Here is a 22,376-nt window from a genome sequence, read left to right as displayed (position 1 = left end):
TCAGAGGGGAGAGAGGCAAGTTTTTTACAATGTTAGAAGCTTGGGATGTGTTGCCATGGGTGGTGGTAGAGGCAGGTACATTAGGGACTTTTAAAAGCCATTTAGATAGGCACGTGGGTGTGAGGGAAATGGACGTTGTGTAGACATAAGGGATTAGTTTAGTTGACCATCTGATTACTAATTTATTTGGTTAGAACAACATTGTGGGCTGAAGGGCTTGTTTCTATACTGCACTGTTCTGTGTTCTATGCCAAATGCTTTCTTCACCACCCTGTGTCTACTACACTACCATTCACTGTAAAAATTCTACCTTGATTTAACTTCCCAGAGTGTAACAACTCACATGGATCTGGATTGAATGCCATTTGCCATCTCTCAACTCACTTACCTGGCCAATCAAGATTCCTTCAAATTTTGATAACCACCTTCTCTTTGATGCCATCTGTTTTACACTCATTTGTAAACTTGCATGCTTGGTACATTCTCATCCAAATTGTTTGTCAATGACAAACGACAATGGGCCCAGCGCAGATCTCTGTGACGCACCACTAGTCACAGGCCTCCAATCCATTAAACAACCTTTTATCATTACCCTGGTTCTTCCATCAAGCCAACTTAGCTCACTGTCCCTGGATCCCAGACGATCTAACTTTGCAATCTAGCTACAATAAAATCAAAAGCTGTTATTTTTAATATCTCCTTCTCCCACTTTCATTTAAAGGTCCCATGGTACTAGTAAATTCAGGAGGATCCCCTCCATTATTCTTGTCAACATTTATCCTTAAACAATGTCACCACAGAGATTTCAGAGTATTAAAACACATACTGCCATTCATACGTAAATTGGTTCTTTTGCTTCTTTGTGTAACTGTGACCACTTCACAAATTAGTCCGTTTACTGATAAGTACATTGTGCGAAAGTTAATGTATAAATGGTTTGTTCTTTCTATGTTCAACAATAGATATTTTTTCTGATATCCTGTTTTCTTGTCGCAGGTGAAACCGTTCATGCTGGTGATGCTTTGTGTGAAATTGAAACAGACAAAGCTGTTATTACTTTTGACTCAAGCGAAGATGGTATTTTAGCAAAAATCATGGTAAGAAAAATAATTTCAGATTGAGATCCACACATGAATAATAATGAATATAGTGGATTCTGCTTAACTGGGGCACATTGGGACTAGTAAACTTTGGCTCAATTCAGTGGCTGTCTTAAGCAGCCAAAGTTTCATGGAAATAGTTAAGAAGGTATATATATTTTAAGAAAAGACGAACTACCATTTAACTAACATATATTTAAGTAAAATACAAAATAAATTAGAGCACTATTAATACTACCATACCATACCATAAAAATGTGTATTAGTTCCTAATAGTTAATGATGAAAGAATTAATCCAGTGTACACTGCTGACCTTTTTTGATCGACTGTAAATGAATGAAATGTAGATAATGCACCGCTTTCATACAATTTTTGAAAATGGCATTCTCACATCTTTATTTTCAATGTAACATTTAAGATAATTGTCAATACCTTCAAATTCTTCGTAGGTCCTAACTTGTTGAATTACTGGGATGGTTTCATTTTCACTCCTGGCCTTTTTTTGGCATCTCCAAGTCGGAATGGTTTAAACTACGGTGATCAAACAGTTCTGAATTGGCTTACTGCTTGTTTCTTGCCAACTATCAGTGATAAAAATTGTTGCTTTTTAAACACAAGCACAAATAACTGACGCTATTTAAAAACTGTTCTCTCTAAGTATGGTGTCGTGTTTAATAGCCACACAAGTGCACACGTCTGACAGTAGTTATAAACTGGTTGGTAACAGTCTCCTGACCCAATTAAGCGGCATAGAGTCCCAAATAAACAAAGAAAATCTCAACTATTTTATAATAAGCAGCTGTTCCGATTAACTGATGGACAAGTCAACCAGAATCCACTATATTATCTGTGTAGTGTTATATAGCAGAATTGAAGCTAAGGCAAGTAACTGTGGAAGCTGAAAGATCAAATTACCTTGTATTGGCAGTGTAGTCATCATTTGCTGGCAAAAGGACTGGAATTAGCAAAGCTTAACTGGTTGATATGCTAGAAGTTCATCATTGTTAATTGTGATCTTTTTATTCCGATTTTTCTTTTACAGTTGTTTTGATCTTGTATATGCAACCATTTAGTGAGAATTATATTCGGATATCAGAAAAGCTAAAGCTATTTACATGAAGTTTAGGAAGCTCTGTCTCCTTTTTGGATTCGCAAACAATTGAATGTTGCTGAACTGTGGTTTATGTTTCCCCAGTTTCTCTTCTTTTTATTTGTTTGACCTATATTTCGAATGGTGTTATCGACAGTCTTAAATCTCTAGGTCTTTGTGATATCATAAGATCAATAACAATCTTGTTCCAGAATCTAAAGCAATACATGGATTGGGTAGAGTTGTTTTTGCATGAAGTCTTGTTGACAGCTGAAAGAAATTATTAATTATCTTGAAATGAATGTTAATTAATTAAAATTAACATTATGGAATAAATGTTTGTCGGCTTTTAGAACCTTGTGTCTTACAGTGCTTAATTGCAGAAGATGGTATCTACCAGTGAACTACACTTGAATGGTATAGACCAGTGTGTAAACCTCTCGTGTTCTTGGCTAAATTATGTAAAGGACTGTGCTGTAGTGTTCTATGACTCTAAAAGATAATTTGCAGATTGCTAATTCTTAAACTGAGCAAATCTGTCTGTATAGTTACTCCGTAATTGCTCTGGGAGTTAAATGAATTCTCTAAGCTTCTCCAACCTCTGCAGATAAAACTCTTAGATGACAGTTCACTGCAGTCGTAAAGAGTGAATATCGGCAGGTTTCCTGTTAAATTTACTTGCATACTCTTGAGGGTTACCATAAAAATCAGTGTACATGTTAGCTTTCTAGTTATTTAAGGAAAGTACTGGAATAACATCTGGTGTGGTGGCAGCTTGTACATTGTGACAAATACTTGGGTATTTTAATTTGATTAAAATATAGATTTGGTGAAATTTAACATTAATTTTCCATTAGTTTACATTTTGCTAATTGAGGCAATAAAATTGCAAAACACAACATGTTAAATTCAATTCAAGTTTAATTGTTATTTAATCAGACATGAATACAGCCAAACAAGACTGCGTTACTCCAGGGCCAAAGTGCAAACACAGTACCAACAGTCGTACACAGCACATATAAGATAGCAAGCAGATTGGTATCACAGCCACGCAATAAAAGAGTTCAAACTCGAGCCATCAATCTACAGTTGACCACAATAGAGCTTGTCCTCTGCCGAGCAAACACTTCGGGGGGGGGGGGCACAAACTCCAGCCTGAATGCTGGCCCCGCTGGAGCGCATCAGCTCCGAAGCCTCTCCTGGTAGCCGTAAACAGGTCTTCAGTCCATTGAATGCCGCAGAGATCTGCAGGTGACCACAATAGAGCTTGTCCTCTGCCGAGCAAACACTGGGAGGAGGGTGCAGCACCAACTTCAGCTTGGATGCGGTACCAGGCTGCCCCCGTTGGAGTACACCTGATCAGGTGCCTCAATTTGACCTGTACCTGACCTTTCCAATTCGGCCGGTGCTTAGATCGATCAAACCTTGAGTCTTCCATCGATTCTGAGCCTGGGCCAGCCACGTTGACTCTGCATCACCTTCGCCTGCCTCAGCTCAATTCTGCCACATCGAATCGCCTCCATTCCACTCCAGCAATGGCTCATTCCCCAGTTTCATGCTCAGGCCAAGCCGCCTTGATTTGGCCTGTTCAGGTTATGCTGCAACCATTCATGTTGTAGCTCCAAGTACTGATCCATGCTCTAAATTCATCAGCCTAGTCCTGATTCTTCTCACATTAAATTAAACACACTTCAAAGTTCAAAGTAAATTTATTATCAGGGTGTGTGTGTGTGTGTACATTCCCTTGCATGCAGTGCTGTTTTGAAAAGTTCTATTCAAAAGGTTCAAAGGAACATCTAAACAAGCCTGATGCATTTTGGAAAGAAGTCCTGTAGACTGATGAAGTTAAAAGAAATTTTTGGCTACGATGACCAAAGGTATGTTTGGAGAAAAAAGGGTGCAGAATTTTATGAAAAGAACCCCTCTCCAACTGTTAAGCACGGGGGTGGATCAATCATGCTTTGGGCTTGTGTTGCAGCCAGTGGCACGGGGAATATTTAATAGTAGAGGGAAGAATGAATTCAATCAAATACCAGCAAATTCTGGAAGCAAACATCACACTGTCTGTAAAAAAAAAGCTGAAGATGAAAAGAGGATGGCTTCTACAACAGGATAATGAACCTAAATACACCTCAAAATCCACAATGGACTACCTCTAGAGTCTCAAGCTGAAGGTTTTGCCATGGCCCTCACAGTCCCCTGACCTAAACATCATTGAGAATCTGTGGATAGACCTCAAAAGAACAGTGCATGCAAGACAACCCAAGAATCTCACAGAACTAGAAACCTTTTGCAAGGAAGAATGGGCGAAAATCCCCCAAACAAGAATTGAAAGACTCTTAGGCTACGTCGACACTACGCCGGATAATTTTGAAAACACCGGTTTCGAGTGAAAACGACAGGCGTCCACACTAACTGTTTTTCAAAATATCTCCGTCCACATTAGGCGGATATTTGGGTGAATCTCCTCCTACTGGGCACGCGTAGGACACACAGAAAACAAGCAAAGGGGAGACGGTATACTTAGTGCGCGTTTGTCCAGTTACAGAGTAGAAAAATTTAAAAGGAATTGCCCTTGGCTCTCGCGCAGGAGGACTTAAAACTTAAAAAAAACAAATACTGGAGCGTATGGAGCCAACCGACAGCGAGTTCACGGACAGTATGACCCAGCTGACGACGAACATTGAAAAACTGACTAACTCTGTTGCACTAATAAAGCACCTTGTTAAATGTATAAAACGTCTGCATCAGCGTTATCTTGTATTTCCATACAATGTTACATTAGGCTGTTACACATCTATTGTCAGAGAAGTACTTGCATAAATAGGTGAACCACCTTCATACAAGCAAGGACAGAAAACAGGGCGAAGTGAGTATACTTATTTATTCAGTAAGCTATGGGTCAAAGTATTTGGTGAGTACATTTCTAACCCTTCTGGCTTCAGTCTAGTCTGTCTGTTCTGAAATTGTTAGGTTATGTGGCGTTCAAGAAAACAACGAACATCTGTTCCGGCACGTCATGACAGCGTTTTTAAATAGTCAAAAAAGCTCACTTTACAATTTAACTCTCACGCCATTCACACCGACTGCGCGTTATAACAGCTTGCGCAGTACCAAGCAGAAGCAGAAAAAAGCGTTGTTGTGGTGTTGTCATGACGATGTTTTTAAATCTCTCCGTTTACCCCGTACACACTACGCCGGATATTTAGCGTTTTCAGATTTATTCACTCTGGAGAGTGTTTTCGAAAATCTCCGTTTTCGGGGGCTGAAAACGCTGGCTCAGTGTGGATGGGAGGGCAAAACGAAGAGAAAAAGTTTCATTTTCAAAATTATCCGGCGTAGTGTGGACGTACCCTTAGCTGGCTACAAAAAGCGTTTACAAGCTGTGCTACTTGCCATAGGGGGTGTTACTAAGTACTGCCTTGCAGGGTGCCCAAACTTTTGCTTTGGGCCCTTTTCCTTTTTTGTTATTTTGAAATTGTAAAAGATGGAAATAAAAAAGTTTTCTTGCTTAAAATATTAAAGAAATGTGTCATCTTTAACTTTATGCCTTTTGGAAATCAGTTTTACTTGCTTAGCTATTCACAGTAACAGAAATTTTGTCTAGGGGTGCCCGAACTTTTGCATGCCATTGTGTGTGTGTGTGTGTGTGTGTGTGTGTGTTTTATATATATTATATAGCATTAGGTTGTTTTGCACATGTATTGTGTATACGTAATAATACAACTCTGTAACTCTGAAAATAAAACTTAAAAATTGTAAAACCATTTTATGCAGTTGAGTTTCTTGAGAGGGAAGAGGTGGAGCACAGTGGAATAAGCAAAATTAAGTTTAGTTTCTATAAAGCCAGTGCTCATCTTGATGTTGCTGCTGAATTTGTAATGTCAGGGTTTTGTACTTTATCCTGTGTTTTTATTTCAATAATAAAACCATGTGATTACATTATCAGAGGTGTGATTGAGGGATTTCAAACATGTCCTTGGAACATAAGTTCAATGCTTCATTGCAGTCCAAGCGATCACAACTTGAGTAATCAAATGTGATCCTCTTCTGCTTTTTGATTGTTAACATGCCACAATGCCAAACAGTTGTTAAATGCTATAAATATTGTATAGTTGTGTAAGTAAAAGGGGTGAACTTACTGGTATCCTTAAATTCAGTTCATTGTGAAATGTTAATGTAGAATGAGGAGCATAGAATGAAGTCCATAAACCTGACCGCAGTTTACATACCACCAGTGGCATACTATAATCAAGTGCTTGAGATACTGCATGATCCTGGCTCCACAATAAACAGTCCATTCTGATGCATTTCAAATCATTTGGGGACTTCAACCAAGCTTGTTTGAAGAAATCCCTGCCCAATTACCATCAGCGTATAGCCTGAAGCACCAGAGGTCCCAACACACTAGACCACTGTTAGTCTAAAATAAGGAATGCGTATTGTTCCATGCCTGGGTAAATCAGATCACAGGCAGGGCAAAGCCTCCAGAGATTAGGAAAACAAAGAGGTGATCACGGGAGGCAGAGGAGTGGCTACTGGATCGCTTTGAGTCAGTGAACTGGGCCATATTCAAGGACTCATCTGTGTATCTGAATGAATACATCATGGTTGGAACGAACTTTATTAAAACAGATGCAGACTAGCCTGTCCCCACAAAATCATTCAAGTCTTCCCCAACCAGGAACCATGGATGAACCATGGGATTCGCAATTTGCTGAGGGCTATATCAAAGGCATTCAAGCCTGGCGACCAAGAAAGTTAAGAGATGTTCAGGTCCAACCTCTGGAAAGATCTCACGGGTGCATTGGCAATTCTGAACTAAAGATCCTCGACCTGCTGAAAATACAAAAAGAAAGAAATGATAGTAATAAATGAGCAATAAATAAATATGGAGAACATGATTTGACGAGTACCCGAAAATGAGTCCCTAGGTTGTGAGACCATTTCAGTGATGGGGCAAGTGAAGTTGTCCCCTTTTGCACAAGAATCTAATAGTTGAGAGGCAATAACTGTTCCTGCACCTGGTGGTGTGTGTCCTGAGGATCCTCTGTCACCTTCCCAATGGCAGAAGCAAGAAGAGAGCAGGACCTGGGTGCTGGGGGTCGCTGATGATGGATGCCGCTTTCCTGTAACAATGCTTCATGTAAAATGTTGGGGGGGGGGGGCTTTACCCATGATGGACTGAGCCATATCCACAACTTCTTGTAGGATTTTCCCTTCAAGGACTTTGGTGATTAGATACTAGGCTGTGATGCAGCCAGTCAATATACTCTCTACTACACATCTGTAGAAGTTTGTCGAAGTTTTAAATGTCATGCCAAATCTTTGCAAACTGGTAAGGAAGTAGAAGTACTGTCATACCTTCTTTGTAATTGCTGTTAGGTGCTGAACCCAGGACAGCTCTTCTGAAATAACACTGAGGAATTTAAAGTTGCTGACCCTCTCCTACTCTGATCCTCCGATGAGCACTGGCTCATGAACCTATGGTTTCCTCCTCCTGAAATCAATGACCAGCTCCTTGGTCTTGCTGATATTGTTGTTGTTGTGGCATCACTCAGTCAGATTTTAATTCTCCCTCTGATATGCTGATTTATCACCATCTTTGATTTGGCCTACGACAGTGGTGTCTTCAGCAAGCTTAAATATGGCATTGGAGCTTTGCTTAGCCACACAGTCATAAGTGTAAAGCAAATAGGGCAAGGGGCTAAATTCACTGCCTTGTGGTGTACCTGTGCTGATGGAGGTTGTGGAAAAGATGTTGCCAATCTGAAATCCAGGATCCAATTGCACAAGGAGGTACTGAGGCCAAGGTCTTGGAGCTTATTGATTAGTTTTGAGGGGATGATGGTATTGAATGCCGAACTGTAGTCAATAAAGAGCATCCTGGCATATGCATCTGTGCTGTCTAGATGTTCCAGGGTTGAGTGGAGAGCCAGTGAGTTGGTATCTGCTGTGGATCTGTTGCTCTGGTAGGCAAATTAGAGCAGATCCAAGTCACTTCTGAGGCATGAGTTGATATGTTTCATCACCAACCTGTCAAAACACTTCATCACTGTGGATGTGCTGCTGGACAATAGTCATTGAAGCAGGTTGCCATATTCTTCTTGGGTACTCTCTCTGCCCTTCAATTTAATCCTTTATCAATTAAGTAATGTGAAAGTGTTGCTAATTTTTCAGCATCAAGACCACCTTTTTTCAAACAACTTGTCATCCTCTTGTTCAATCATTTTCATGTACCTGAATGCTTGACCTGAAACGCTGTAGCATACAGAATTTTATTTTCCTTTCAGTGACTTTTCCAGGCATACAGATTTTACATAATTACAAGCCAATTGGGAAATTAGAGTATCCAGCTGCTCTTAAGTGTGATGATTGGATGTCTCTGAGGAACTGTAAAGCTGTAATTTAATCAATTAAAGCTCTTTTCCAATTTATGAATGAATGTATAACTTCTGTCTATTGAAGTATGTGAATAGAAGCATTATCAGGGAGAGTATTAATACTTTTCTGTAAGATCTGTTGCAGTTTAATCAGATTGATGTGCATTCTTTTATTTCAATAAGGTAAAGTATAATCTAACCGGTAAATAAGTATTAAAGTGGTGTGTGAGAAGGTTATTTTGCCATCTCGCTGTCTTTGAAATATTGTCACTTTACCTTTGTTGAATTAAGCAGGATGGTTCATTAAAGAAATTTTGCATCTCCCCAAGGGGTTTCTGGTGGATTCTTATACTCAAAATTAAGCAATGGAGATTTATTCATCCAAATTGGAGACTCAGAACCCCCATGGCCGTTATTAAGAAATATATGGATTTTGCAAAATCCAAAGATCGGGTGGCCGGTCTGAGCTACACTGAAGATCTGCAGTATCAAGTAGTTTATAAAGCATAAATCTTATGAATGGCAGGGCTTAGTCCAGTGGTTCGCAAATCTTTTTGGGTTAACACCCCCTTGGCTCCCAGACCACATACCCAGTGGCCCCTCTCCCTTTCTAGCCATTACATAAAAACTATAAAGAGTTTTTTGATTTATGATACACAATCATGAAATGACCGAAAATATGCCAAGTTCTTGTTTGCTTTATCGGAGTATATTCTCTTCAAATGTTGAAGAGAATACACTGGACAGTTTCATTGCCTCATTTGAAAAAAACTTCTTCATACGACAGGAACATTGGCTCTGTTGGTTGCTTTGTGCTGGTGTAAATCCATATTTCAGATACTCTATACTATACTGCCTATGTGTCTTTGGTGTGTTTCTGAAATTTTCATTATGGATTAACAACAATGGTCAATCAGCAGTTGTTTTAAGTCCAAATTCAAACGCTGTGATCAGTGAAGGGGAAAGTTATGACATCATCATAGCCCAGGCAAAATCTGACTCTGCCTGATGGTACATAAAGTGGTGCAGCAATATCTCGGTTGGGCAATGGGCTAGAAAAAGTGGCCAAGGCCATTCGAAAGGGCGGATTCTGAACTTTACTCCATTGCATGCCATATCCAAATTCACAAGAATTGTGTCACTGTGTGATTAAAGTATGGGTATCATATTAGCTAACACTGTACTACAGCAGTGAATGGCATTAATACGCCTGGAAGTAAAATGATTTCTTCAGTCCCGTTTTCTCATGATATGCCAAATACAGATGTGTCACACTGCTTTTCAACAACTATAACGCGCTTTGAGCAAAGTCTAGGAGAACAGTAGGTTGGCAAGAGATGATGTGATTACATGTTCATTGTATCAAATTATGAGGCATGGAGGATCAAATGCTTATAAGTAAATTATTTCTTAAATCAAGCCTATACTGTAATCCCTCGGCTTCCCCCCCCCCCCACTTGCTAGCAAGCACCCCCTCCCACACCCACTTTATCTTTATCGTCCCCTTAAAAATTGCTAACGCTGTCAGGGGGGCAATATCACCTGCTATGGGAACCACTGGCTTAAGCTGTTCAAAGTTACAGATACACCATCTAAGATGTGGGAAGACATACGCAAAAATATATATGCACAATTTAGTAACTGCACTAGAACCAAGAGGGTGATGGTAACAAGGTAAAAACTGCACAATAATACAAGTTGGAAGCTCAGCCTACTAATCTCCTATCCTTGGGTTTCACAAAATCTATGTATTGCATTTCTTAATAATGGCCATAGGGATCTGAGTTTCCAATTTGGGGATTAATGAACCCACATCTCTAAATACTGAGTATGAAATCCATCTTTAAAACCCTTGTGGAGATGTAAAGATTCTTTAATGAAGCCCCTGACTGTACCATCTAATTTGACAAGTACACCCTGGGAGGTTTTATTCAGTATCAAAGATGAATAAAGTTGAGCAATGGCAGACATTTGAAAATTTTCGACCTTTCGAGTTGGCCTTGCCCTCAAGATGTTTATATCCCATCCCTTGAGTTTGTTCAGACATTCTTGACTGGAGCACCCAATCTCAGGGTCTATCCTGGCACCAAGATATTTTTTAATACTGCCAGGGCCAATAAAATTGATCTTGCCTTTATTACAGAACCTTCTATTGGCAGTGTTAAAATAAAAAAAAGTTTTGTTTTTATAAGCCTTGTAGAACCCTGCAGTCTTATTGAGAAGTCTATTGACAAGGAGCTGCATACGAGGCTGTTAAGCAAGATAAGATCCCACCGTGTTACAGGAAATATACTAACATGGATAGAAGATTGGCTGACTGGCAGGATGCAAATAATGAAAATAAAGGCAGCCTTTACTGGTTAAATACCAGTGACAAGTGATTTTCCACGGGGATCAGTATTGGGACCACTTCTTTTCACATTATATGTCAGCGATTCGGATGATGGAATTGCAGGTGATACAAAGATAGGTGGAGGGCCAGGTAATATTGTGGAAGAAGGGAGTCTGCAGAAGGCGTAGACAGATTAAGAGAAGGGCAAAGAAGTGGCAGATGGAATAAGGTCGAAGGAAGTTTATGTTCATGCGCTTTGGTAGAAAGAATAAAGGTTTAGACTATTTTCTAATTGAGCAAATTAGAAATCAGAGGTGCAATGGGACTTGGAGTCCTTTAGTAGGATTCCCTAAAGGTTAGCTTGTAGGTTGAATTGGTTGTAAGGAAAGCAAACAGAATCATAGTATTCATTTTGAGAGGACTAGAATATAAAAGCATAATGCCAAAATTTTATAACACACTGGTCAGACAGCTCATGGAGTATTGTGAGCAGTTTTGGGCCCATTATCTAAGAAAGGATGTGCTGACACTGAAAGTTCATGACTGATCTGGGAATGGAAGGGTTAATGTATGATGGCTCTGGGCCTGTACTTGCAAGAGATTAGAAGAATGAGCGGTCATCTCATTGAATTCTATTGAATATTGAAAGGACTAGATAGACTGGATGTGGAGAAGATGTTTCCAGTCGCTTCTAGGACCAGACGACACATCCTCTGAATAGAAGGACAAACCTTTAGAACAGAGGTGAGGATGAATATCCTTAGCTAGAGGGTGGTGAGTATGTGGAATTTATTGCCACAAATGGTTGTGGAGGCCAAGTCATTGCTCATGCTGTCCATTTATAAATATCACAAAAAGCAGGGGGCTCAGAACAAATGCCATTGGCACACCACTGGTAGTAACCAACTTCCAGACAGAATAGGCAGCATGTACTACCACCATCTGCCCTCTATGGGCAAGCAAGTTATGTATCCATCTTTGGATCCCATGCCTCCTGATTTTCTGAATGTGCCTACCATGGGGAACCTTATCAAGCACCTTAATAAAATCCATATACACTACAAAAATTCAATCAGGCTCGTTAGGCATGACTTGCCCCTCACAGGGTCATGCTGACTATCCCGAATCAGGCTATGCTTCTCTAAATGCTTGTAAATCCTCAAATAATCTTCCAATAATTTGTCCACCATTGAAGTAAGATTCACTAGCTTATAGTTCCCAGAGTTCTCTCTACTCCCTTTCTTGAACAAAGGAATAACACTTGCCACCCTCCAATTATCATGGTATTACTCCTGTGGTCAGTAAGGAGACAAAGATAATCTCTAAGTAGTAACCTGGGGTATATCACATTCGGCCTTGGGGATTTGTCTATCCTAATATTTTTCAAAAGTTCCAGCCCATTCATTAAGGACCTCACCAATCTCCTCTGACACCAGGCACATATTTCCTCTTCTATTCCTGATTGGTCCTACCCTCACTGTAGCCATTCTGTGCTTAGAACCCATTGGGGGGTTTTCTTAATCCAACTCGCTAACAACTTCTCATGCCCCCTTCTAGCTCTCCTAACACAAGCAAGAGAAAATCTGTAGGTGCTGAAAATCCAAGCCACACACACACAATGCTAGAGCCACTCAGTAGGCCAGGCAGCATATATGAAAAAGAGTACTGTCGATGCTTCAGGCTGAGACCCTTCATCAGAACTGGGGAAAAAAAAAGATGAGAAGTCAGAGTAAGAAAGTGGGGGGAGGGGAGGAAGAACCACAAGCTGATAGGTGAAACTGAGAAGTGGGGGTGGGGGAAGGGGTGAAGTGAAGAGCTGGGAAGTTGATTGATGAAAGAGAGACAGGGCTGGAGAAGAGGGAGTCTGATAGGAGGATAGAAGGCCATGGAAAAAGAAAAGGGGGAGGAGCACCAGCGAGGTGACTGGCAGATAAGGTGAGAGAGGGAAATGGGAATGGGGAATGGTGAAGGAAAGGTGGTGGGGGGGCAACATTGGAAGTTCGAGAAATCGATGCACATATACTATCAGGTTGGAGGCCTATACTGCGTCGGCCAGAATAAGCGGAATCTTCCAGAGGTCACCCATTTTAATTCCACTTCTTATTCCCATTCTGACATGTCAGTCCGTGGCCACCTCTACTGTTGCGATGAGGTGGCACTTGGGTTGGAGGAGCAACACCTTATATTCCGTGTTGGGGGTAGCCTCCAACCTGATGGCATGAACATTGATTTCTCAAACTTCCGGTAATGTCCTCTTTTACCCCCTCACCCCCCTCTCCTTCACCATTCCCCATTCCCATTTCCCTCTCTCACCTTATCTCCTTATCTGCCTATCACCTCCCTCTGGTGCTGTTCTCCCTTTTATTTCTTCCATGGCCTTAAGTCCTCTCTTCTCAGATTCCCCCTTCTCCAGCCCTGTATCTCTTTCACTGCCCCCCCTGTGATTCACAAGAACCTTGTGATTCTTTTTCCCCTCCCCCCACTTTCTTATTCTGACTCCTCATCTTATCTCCCAGTCCTGATGAGTGGTCTTGGTCTGAAATGTCGACTGTACTCTTTTTCATAGACTGTACTCTTTCTCAGCCTTGTCTGCTGAGTTTCTCTAGCATTCTGTGTGTGTTGTCTAGCTCTCCTAAGTCCATTTCAGCTTCTTTCTGGCTACCTCGTAACTCTCTAGAGCCCTGTCTGATCCTTGCTTCCTGAACCTTAAGTATTCTTCCTCCTTCCTCTTGACTAGATGCTCCACATCGTTTGTCAGCCATGGTTCCTTCACCCTACCATCCTTTCTGTGCCTCAGTGGGACAAAGCTATGCAGAACGCCTGCAAGTACCCCCTAAATAATCATGATTTCGTTGTACTTTTCCCTGAATGCACCCATTCCCAATTTTTGCTCGCCACTTTCTGCCTACTAGCATCATAATTCTCCCTTCCCCAATTAAATACTTCCCTATAATGTTTACTGGTATCCATGTCCAAAGCTTTGGTAAAGGTCAGGGAGTTGTAGTCATTGTCTCTGAAATGCTCTCCCACTGAGAGATCTGTTACCTGGCTGGGTTCATTACCTAGCACCAAATCCAGCATGTGTCTTTCCTTTAGTAGGCAGATGATATTTGATACAGAGAAGTGTGAAATTATACATTTTGGCAAAAAGAACATGGAAACATAATATTGAATGACAGTGTTCTTAAAGGCTCAATAGTGACCCACAAGTATATTTCATTTGAAAGAGGAGTAAATGGGAGTCATTTACTTTAGTAATTGTTCTTTCTCAATGTTATTATCGTGAAAGAGGTATAGATGCTTGAAGGCACGTCTTCCCCTCTGTCATCCGATTTCTGAATGGACACTGAACCCATGAACACTACCTCACTACTTCTTTTAATTTCTATTTGTTGCTGTACTTATTCAATTTAACTAATAAATATACTTAACAATTATACTATACAGTGGCATGTAAAAGTTTGGGCACCCTTGGTCAAAGTTTCTGTTACTGTGAATAGCTAAGCGAGTAAAAGATGAACTGATTTCCAAAAGGCATAAAGTTAAAGATGCACATTTCTTTTAATATTTTAAACAAGAAAACTTTTTTATTTCCATCTTTTAACAAAAAAGGAAAAGGGCCCAAAGCAAAAGTTTGGGCACCCTGCAAGGCAGTACTTAATAACACCCCCTTTGGCAAGTATCACAGCTTGCAAACGCTTTTTGTAGCCAGCTAAGAGTCTTTCAGTTTTTGTTTGGGGGATTTTCGCCCATTCTTCCTTGCAAAAGGCTTCTAGTTCTGTGAGATTCTTGGGCGGTCTTGCATGCACTGCTCTTTTGAGGTCTATCCACAGATTCTCAATGATGTTTAGGTCGGGGGACTGTGAGGGCAATGGCAAAACCTTCAGCTTGTGCCTCTTGAGGTAGTCCATTGTGGATTTTGAGGTGTGTTTAGGTTCATTATCCTGTTGTAGAAGCCATCCTCTTTTCATCTTCAGCTTTTTTTTTTACAGACAGTGTGATGTTTGCTTCCAGAATTTGCTGGTATTTGATTGAATTCATTCTTCCCTCTACTATTAAATATTCCCCGTGCCACTGGCTGAAACACAAGCCCAAAGCATGATCGATCCATCCCCGTGCTTAACAGTTGGAGAGGGGTTCTTTTCATGATTCTGCACCCTTTTTTCTCCAAACATACCTCTGCTCATTGCGGCCAAGGAGTTCTATTCAAAAGGTTCAAAGGAACATCTGAACAAGCCTGATGCATTTTGGAAGCGAGTCCTGTGGACTGATGAAGTTAAAATAGAAATTTTAAAATATTAAAGAAACGTGTCATCTTTAACTTTATGCCTTTTGGCAATCAGTTCATTTTTTACTTGCTTAACTATTCACAGTAACAGAAATTTTGACCAGGGTGCCCAAACTTCATGCCACAGTATATCTTTTACAGTATATCAGTTTTGTCCCTATTATGTATTGCATTGTACTGCTGCTGCAAAGTCAACAAATATCATGACATATGCTGATGATATTAAACCTGATTCTGATTCTAAGCATGAATAGAGCGCAAAACCAGGGAGTTGTGGCTTATCAGTGTTTTTCTAAGACATGGATTCAAACACGTCTGGAATTTTGTTTTTAGTGCAATGTGCATCACACTAAGGACTTCAGGAAGGTCAGAGAAGGGTTGCAGAGGAGATTTAAAGGAGAATTGTCACTGGGCTGAGGATTTCTGCTGCATGGTTAAACTGGGAAAGCCGCATTGACGAAGGGTCTCGGCCCGAAACGTCGACTGTACCTCTTCCTAGAGATGTTGCCTGGCCTGCTGTGTTCACCAGCAACTTTGATGTGTGTTGCTTGAATTTCCAGCATTTGCAGAATTCCTCGTGTTTTCATTTTAAAGGTAATTGAGAGAGGATTTGATAGGTTTGTACAAATCCCAGTTCAGATAGGGAAAATCTTGAAAAGCTGTTGTCTTTAGCAGGTGGTGCAGGAACCAATAACATAAATTTGAGGTGATAGGCAGAAGGCAAAGAAAAAAATTGTATTTATGCATATTGTGTGTGTAACTTTGAATTTGTGCCAATCCAATTCCTATTTAAGAACCCCAATGTTCTGTTTTTACAACAAAGTAGCAGAAACAGAATGCTAGGGTTTTTTTAAGGAAATTGGATTGGAATGAGTTTTGAAGGTATCAGTAAAGAGTGAAAAGGAATAAGATTCTAGTTCGTTCTATAAGGAGCCCTCGTGGACTTAGTGGGCTGAACAGGCTCCAATCTCGCTTGGTCCCTCAACACTACCTCATTGATTAAGAAACCCAGACATCCCACCTCTCCCGGAAGTTCCGGGAGTCTCCCGCATATTAGTAGTGGCTCCCTGATGCCCGCAAGTTATATACAGTGTCCCGGAAACCAATTTTTTTGAGTGTTTGTGTGTGTGTGTGTGTGAGAGAGAGAGAGAAAGAAAAGCGCGCGCCATGGCAGAGCGTTCCCAAAAAAGAAAATAAAAAGTACCACACATCAAGATTGTTGGTGAACGCAGCAGGCCAGGCAGCATCTCTAGAAAAAGGTACAGTCGACGTTTTGGGCCGAGATCCTTCGTCAGGACGAACTGAAAGAAGAGCTAGTAAGAGATTTGAAAGTGGGAGGGGGAGGGGGAGATCCAAAATGATAGGAGAAGACAGGAGGGGGAGGGATGGAGCCAAGAGCTGGACAGCTGATTGGCAAAAGGGATATGAGAGGATCATGGGACAGGAGGCCCAGGGAGAAAGAAAAGGGAGAGGGGGGAAACCCAGAGGATGGGCAAGAGGTATAGTGAGAGGGACAGAGAGAGAAAAAGGAGAGAGAGAAAAAGAATGTATGTATATAAATAACGGATGGAGTGTGAGGGGGAGGTGGGGCATTAGCAGAAGTTTGAGAAGTCAGTGTTCATGCCATCAGATTGGAAGCTACCCAGACGGAATATAAGGTGTTATTCCTCCAACCTGAGTGTGGCTTCATCTTTACAGTAGAGGAGGCCATGGATTGACATGTCAGAATGGGAATGGGATGTGGAATTAAAATGTGTGGCCACTGGGAGATCTTGCTTTCTCTGGCGGACAGAGCGTAGGTGTTCAGCGAAACGATCTCCCAGTCTGCGTCGGGTCTCGCCAATATATAGAAGGCCACATCAGGAGCACTGGACTCAGTATATCACCCCAGCCGACTCACAGGTGAAGTGTCGCCTCACCTGGAAGGAATAAAAAGTATGTCACCCCAGTCTAAGCTAAAGTGTACCCTTCTCTAATAGGGGTCAAAAATATTGACAGTGTTGCTTGTTGCACTGTTTGCAACAGTGACTTCTATTGCCCATGGTGGTTAAGACTGTAAAAGACATGTTGAGGTGAGTTTATCAGGTGTCATTTGTTCATTAGCATAGCTAACGTTATTTAAATTAGGGGCTAGCTGCTAAGGAGCTACTCTGTTGCAGACATCCCACCTCTCCCAGAAGTTCCGGGAGTCTCCTGCAAATTGATGGTGCTACCTCCCTGAAATGAGTTTTTGCAGGGTGGGATGTCTGGGCTTGCTGAGGAAGTTGAGGTGAGTGAACCCCCCACCATTCTAACCAATGAATATAGGAGCTGGTCCTGACCAGCTGTATCACCACCTGCTATGGGAATTGCAAGTCCCTACAAAGGATTGTGAGGATTGCTGAGAGGATCATTAGGGACTCTCTTCCTCCCATCAGAGATATTTATTTATCAGGAGATCTGCGTATGCAGCATCTTTAGCATTGTCAATGAATTCTCCCATCCGTCCAACAACCTCTTTGACTAAATTTGTATCGTCAATGCACTTTATTATTTGTTAATTTACTAATGATAATATTACTTTATGTATTATGTGAGTGAGTTATGTATACTCATTTGTGCACTTTGATCCAGAGGAATGTTGTTTCATTTGGTGGTATACGTGTTTACTGTTGAATGACAATAAACTGAACTTGAACTATGTTGTAATGTTTGGGCACTAGAAAGCCTGGGATTCACTGGCTGAGGACCAACGCTAACCTTGGTTCTGAATATTTTCCCACGAGATTGCTGATAATTAAGGCTACTTACTCCTAACCGTTTAGCTCTTTTATGCAGCATTGCATTTACAACCTTAGGTTTTCCATTTCTGTGGAGAAACAAGATTAACAGAACGAATGTAACAGTCACTTAGTGCAGTGTATAATTGCATTCAGTTTTTCTTGAAAGTGCTAGGTGATTTCTAATGCTTTTTTTTAATGATCAGGTGCCAGGAGAACAAAATTTTCAAATTCAAAAGTAAAAGTTGACAGAAATAAAAAGAATTACCTATGTAAATTCAGAAACCTCTGTTAGAAGTTAGTTACAATTGTATAGTTGTAGTATTTGTATAATCCATTTACACCAGCGTGGAGTTATTTGCCTGTTTACTGGAGTTATTTGCGCCAATAAGCACAGTTCAAACTTGAGGATTGTACACAATATACTAAGTTCAGATATGGAGTATGCATTGCATTTTAGTGAATTGTAAGTGCTTGCAATTCAGACACAGCATTGTGACGGTTTCTTTCAATACCTAAAGGTGTGACAATAGCCTCCTACGTTTGTTGATCCAGGATTGGTAGTAGTGTGAGATTCTATTAATAATCATGATAAAATTTATTTAAAAACTATTGTTTTTCTCATTTAATAAAAGTCAGTTAACACTGACAGACTATATTTACATTTTCAACCGGTGGGAAACTTGAGAATAACGATAATTACAACATTATTATTGTAGATTATTCAAATTGGAAACACTTCTTTTCCCCTTACAAAGAGCAATAAAGCATAGAGTTTCCTCCAATTACTCAAAAATAATTTAAAATCTGAAATCATTAGCTTTTTGCTAGACTGCAGTTTGAGGGATTTGGTTTCGCTTGTAATAGGGTTTGGTTGAAAGTGGTGGAAAGGCTCTTGTTCTTATTCCCTGTGTCCGCGTTTGCTCTCCACTTCGTCTGTCCCAGAGAGCTGGCAAGCCTCTTGGATTTGTTACTCTAATACAATTGGAAGAGGTAGGAGTTGCAAGGGAAAATGAAACTTCATTACAATTGAAGAGTTACAAACTTTTATCTCTCTGTCACTTGAAACCACATGTTTAAAATGATATTTATATCAGGAAGTGCATGCCAAGACATTAGTGATTACAATCTCTCAGCAGTCTTTCATATTTAAGTTGTGAGATTTAAAATGGAAAAAACTGAGTTCCCTTATATGATGTTTTTAGATACAGTGACTTGGGGTAGTTTTAAAAGATTAATGAATAAAAGTAACTATTATCTAATTTAGATACAATATCTTGATCTTCATCTGTATCTGCATGATAGCTACATAAATTATTATCCTATATATTCTCGTCAGGAATTGAATATACATTTACAGCAAGTCTCACTTCAATTCCAGAACAGCCCACACAAAATGCTGGAGGAAGTCAGCAGGTCAGGCAGCATCTCTGGAAATGAATAAACAACTGACATTTTGGGCCGAGATGCTTCTTCAGGACTGGATATGAAGGGCGAAAATGCCAGAAAAGAGGGTGGAAGCAGGATGGTATTACAAGCTGGAAGGTGATAGGTAAAGTCAGGTGGGTGGAAGAGGGGGTATGAAATATGAAGATAGGAGGTGATACGTGGAAAAGGTAAAGGGCTGGAGAAGAAGAAATCTGATAGGAGACAAGAGTGGACCATGGGAGAAAGGGAAGGAGGAGGGGGAGGACATAGGCAGGTGAGGAGAAGAGATAAAGGGAGGCCATAGTGGGGAAATTAAGATGCGGGAAAGGGGAGGGGGAAAATTACCAGAAGTTGGAGAAATCAATGTTCATGCCATCAGGTTGGAAGCTACGTAGATGGAATATAAGCTGTTGCTCCTCCAACCTGATATATTGGCCTCATTGTGGCAGAAGAGGAGGCTATTAGCCAACCTGTCAGAATGGGAATGGAAATTGAAACGATTGGTCACCTGGAAATCCTGCTTTTCGCAGATAGAGCGAAGGTGCTCGACAAAGCAGTCCACCTATCTCCATTGGGTCTTGCCAATGTAGAAGAGGCCCCATCAGGAGCAAGGACACAATAGATGATTCTCAACAGTGTTGCTCACTTGGAATGACTGTTTGGGGCCTTGAATGGAGATGAATGGGCAAGTGTAGCACTTCTGCCGCTTGCAGAGATAAGCGCCAGGAAGGAGGTTATTGGGCAGGGATGAATGGGCAGTGGAATCACAAGGGAGCAATCCCTGCAGGAAGCAGAGAGTGGAAGGAGGTAAAGATGTGCTTGGTTAGGGAATATTAAAGGTTATGGGGAAAAGGCAGGTAGATGGAGATGAGTCCATGGCCAGATTAGCCAAGATCTTATTGAATGGTGGAGTATGCTCAACAGGCCAGATGGCCGACTCCTGCTCCAATTTCTTATGTTCTTATGATGGTAGGATCTTTTTGAACATGGCGGAAGTTGCTAAGAATGATGTGTTGGATGTGGAAACTCATGGTGTGGCAGTGATAGGTGATCCCTGTTAAGGCTCTAGGTGGTGTGTATATGGCATAAACTGCCAGAGAACACGGATGAGACTGGTGCATTAGAATTTTAAAAGAGATGTGCAGGTACATGGATGGGACAGGTTTAAAGAGATATGCGCCAAATGCAGGCAAATAGAATGAGTTTAGGACGGACTTTTGTTCGGCAGGGACCGGTGAGGCTGAGGGACCTGTTTTCATGTTGGGTGACTCTGATTCTGAGTGGAATCTGTTCTTTTTGGTGTCTCACAGGAAATTATAGAATTGACAAGTGACTTGATTTTGCCAGTAGGGCTAACTGAGATGGCTTCCTAAACTAGCTAGTGCAAAGAAGGGCATCACAGTCATTGGATTGTTAGTTAACAATACCCAAATTAAGAATTTTCCACTTTATTGTTCCTAATCATTCAGTGCAATGGCTGCTAGTATACATTGCAAACCCTTCTGTGCCACAACAATTCCAATATGTGACATATTTTAAACTTTGCTAAATGTGGTTTCACAAGAACACTTAACTTATCAATTACAAAAGTTGTGCATGAAAGAAATGATTTAAAACATTTTTTGCATTTGGACATATTGTATTTGCATTACAATTAAGTTAACAATGTTGTTGGATTACAATATTATGTATTTAAGTATATGCATGCTATAATTGGATTCTTTATACTTGATTATCTTTGCAATGTTGTATGATACATAATCTACTTAATAGAAAGGCACATGTGAATTTCCCAGCTAAACTGGAGTTGTGAAATACTGCTTAGGAAGTGTCAGAAATGGCATTTATTTTTAGACACAACTGTGATTGGAGAGATGTCTGTGCTTATTTATGCAACCAGAGCACAGCATGCACACATGTTTATTTATGGCGATGCGGTCCCTGGGGGAAATAAACACATTTATGCGCATTATTTATTTCATCCTCTCGTCAGTTGGAGAGGCTTCAAATGTCAAATCTGCATAATCGAGAAAATTTCCTCCTCTTGCTTCTCAACATTCCTTGCCTTCCCACCTTGAAAGCTCACCTCTGCTAACACCCTTGTCACCCTGTATGTAGCTCTTTCTGTCCAATGCCTGTTGTTCCTCTTTAACTCCAGAAAAGCAGCAGTGTTTAACTGAGTCAGTAGTTGCAGGTGTTACTATTTCTGTTTCTTAAAGGAAGTGTGAGGGCCATTAATTTTAGAACTTGCAAACATGCCAAAGGATGGACACATTTGATCCATTTCAAGTGTTTTAAATAGATGGGTTCCTCTGTTAATGAATTTTGCCTTCTTGTAATTATCATCTCCATGGGAATAAGGTAACTAGATAATTAATGTTTTTACTAATGCTTCAGTTAACTGCACTGCATTAGGCCATGAAGAATTCTTCCTTTATGATTGCAGATTATAGTTTATAGCAGCTCTGGAGTGGAAGATTATTGAACCTCAGGAGAAATGATCATTGATACCATTTCTTCATGTTCAAGTTATTACTGATGATTAAGAAAACCCTCTCAAGATCCTCCCTATTATTTTTAGACACCATTTGCAAATGTATATGACTTTCAGCTAACCTTAAAGCAAACAATAATGGGGTGCTACTCATTGTATTTTTCCAATTCACCAACAAATTGTTTTTACTCTGTTTTAAAATGTTCACAATGTGCTGCATTGATAACACAGTAAAACTTCAGTATATCAAGCTTTGATTTGCAAACTTAAGCTTAAATTCCATTGACTTTTTAAATACATTCTTGATATTTCTGTAAGGGGGTTTCGACTTTTATGTTACTGCGAAGGCTAATTAAAATGGCGACTTTGTTATGTTAATCTGGGGAATGCGGCTTTGTTGTGTTAAACGCTGAGAAAGTTTGCGCTAGCAGCTTGTTGTGGGCTAGAGGGTGATAAGAAATACGTTATTAACCAATTGGGATAGTTGTTATGGTTTTGGTG

General features: G+C 40.5%; 1 protein-coding gene across 1 annotated transcript in view; it reads left to right on the top strand.

Annotated features, from left to right (window-relative positions):
* Positions 1-22,376, top strand: part of pdhx (pyruvate dehydrogenase complex component X) — a 257,338-nt gene that overhangs the window by 53,654 nt on the left and 181,308 nt on the right. Inside the window, exon 3 of the mRNA XM_063062249.1 lies at positions 997-1,097. Coding sequence (XP_062918319.1) covers positions 997-1,097 — 101 coding nt within the window. The remainder of the gene's footprint in view (positions 1-996; positions 1,098-22,376) is intronic.

This window comes from Mobula hypostoma, chromosome 11 (assembly GCF_963921235.1).
Source record: "Mobula hypostoma chromosome 11, sMobHyp1.1, whole genome shotgun sequence".
NCBI lineage: Eukaryota > Metazoa > Chordata > Chondrichthyes > Myliobatiformes > Myliobatidae > Mobula > Mobula hypostoma.
This window is presented reverse-complemented; position numbering and strand designations above follow the sequence as displayed.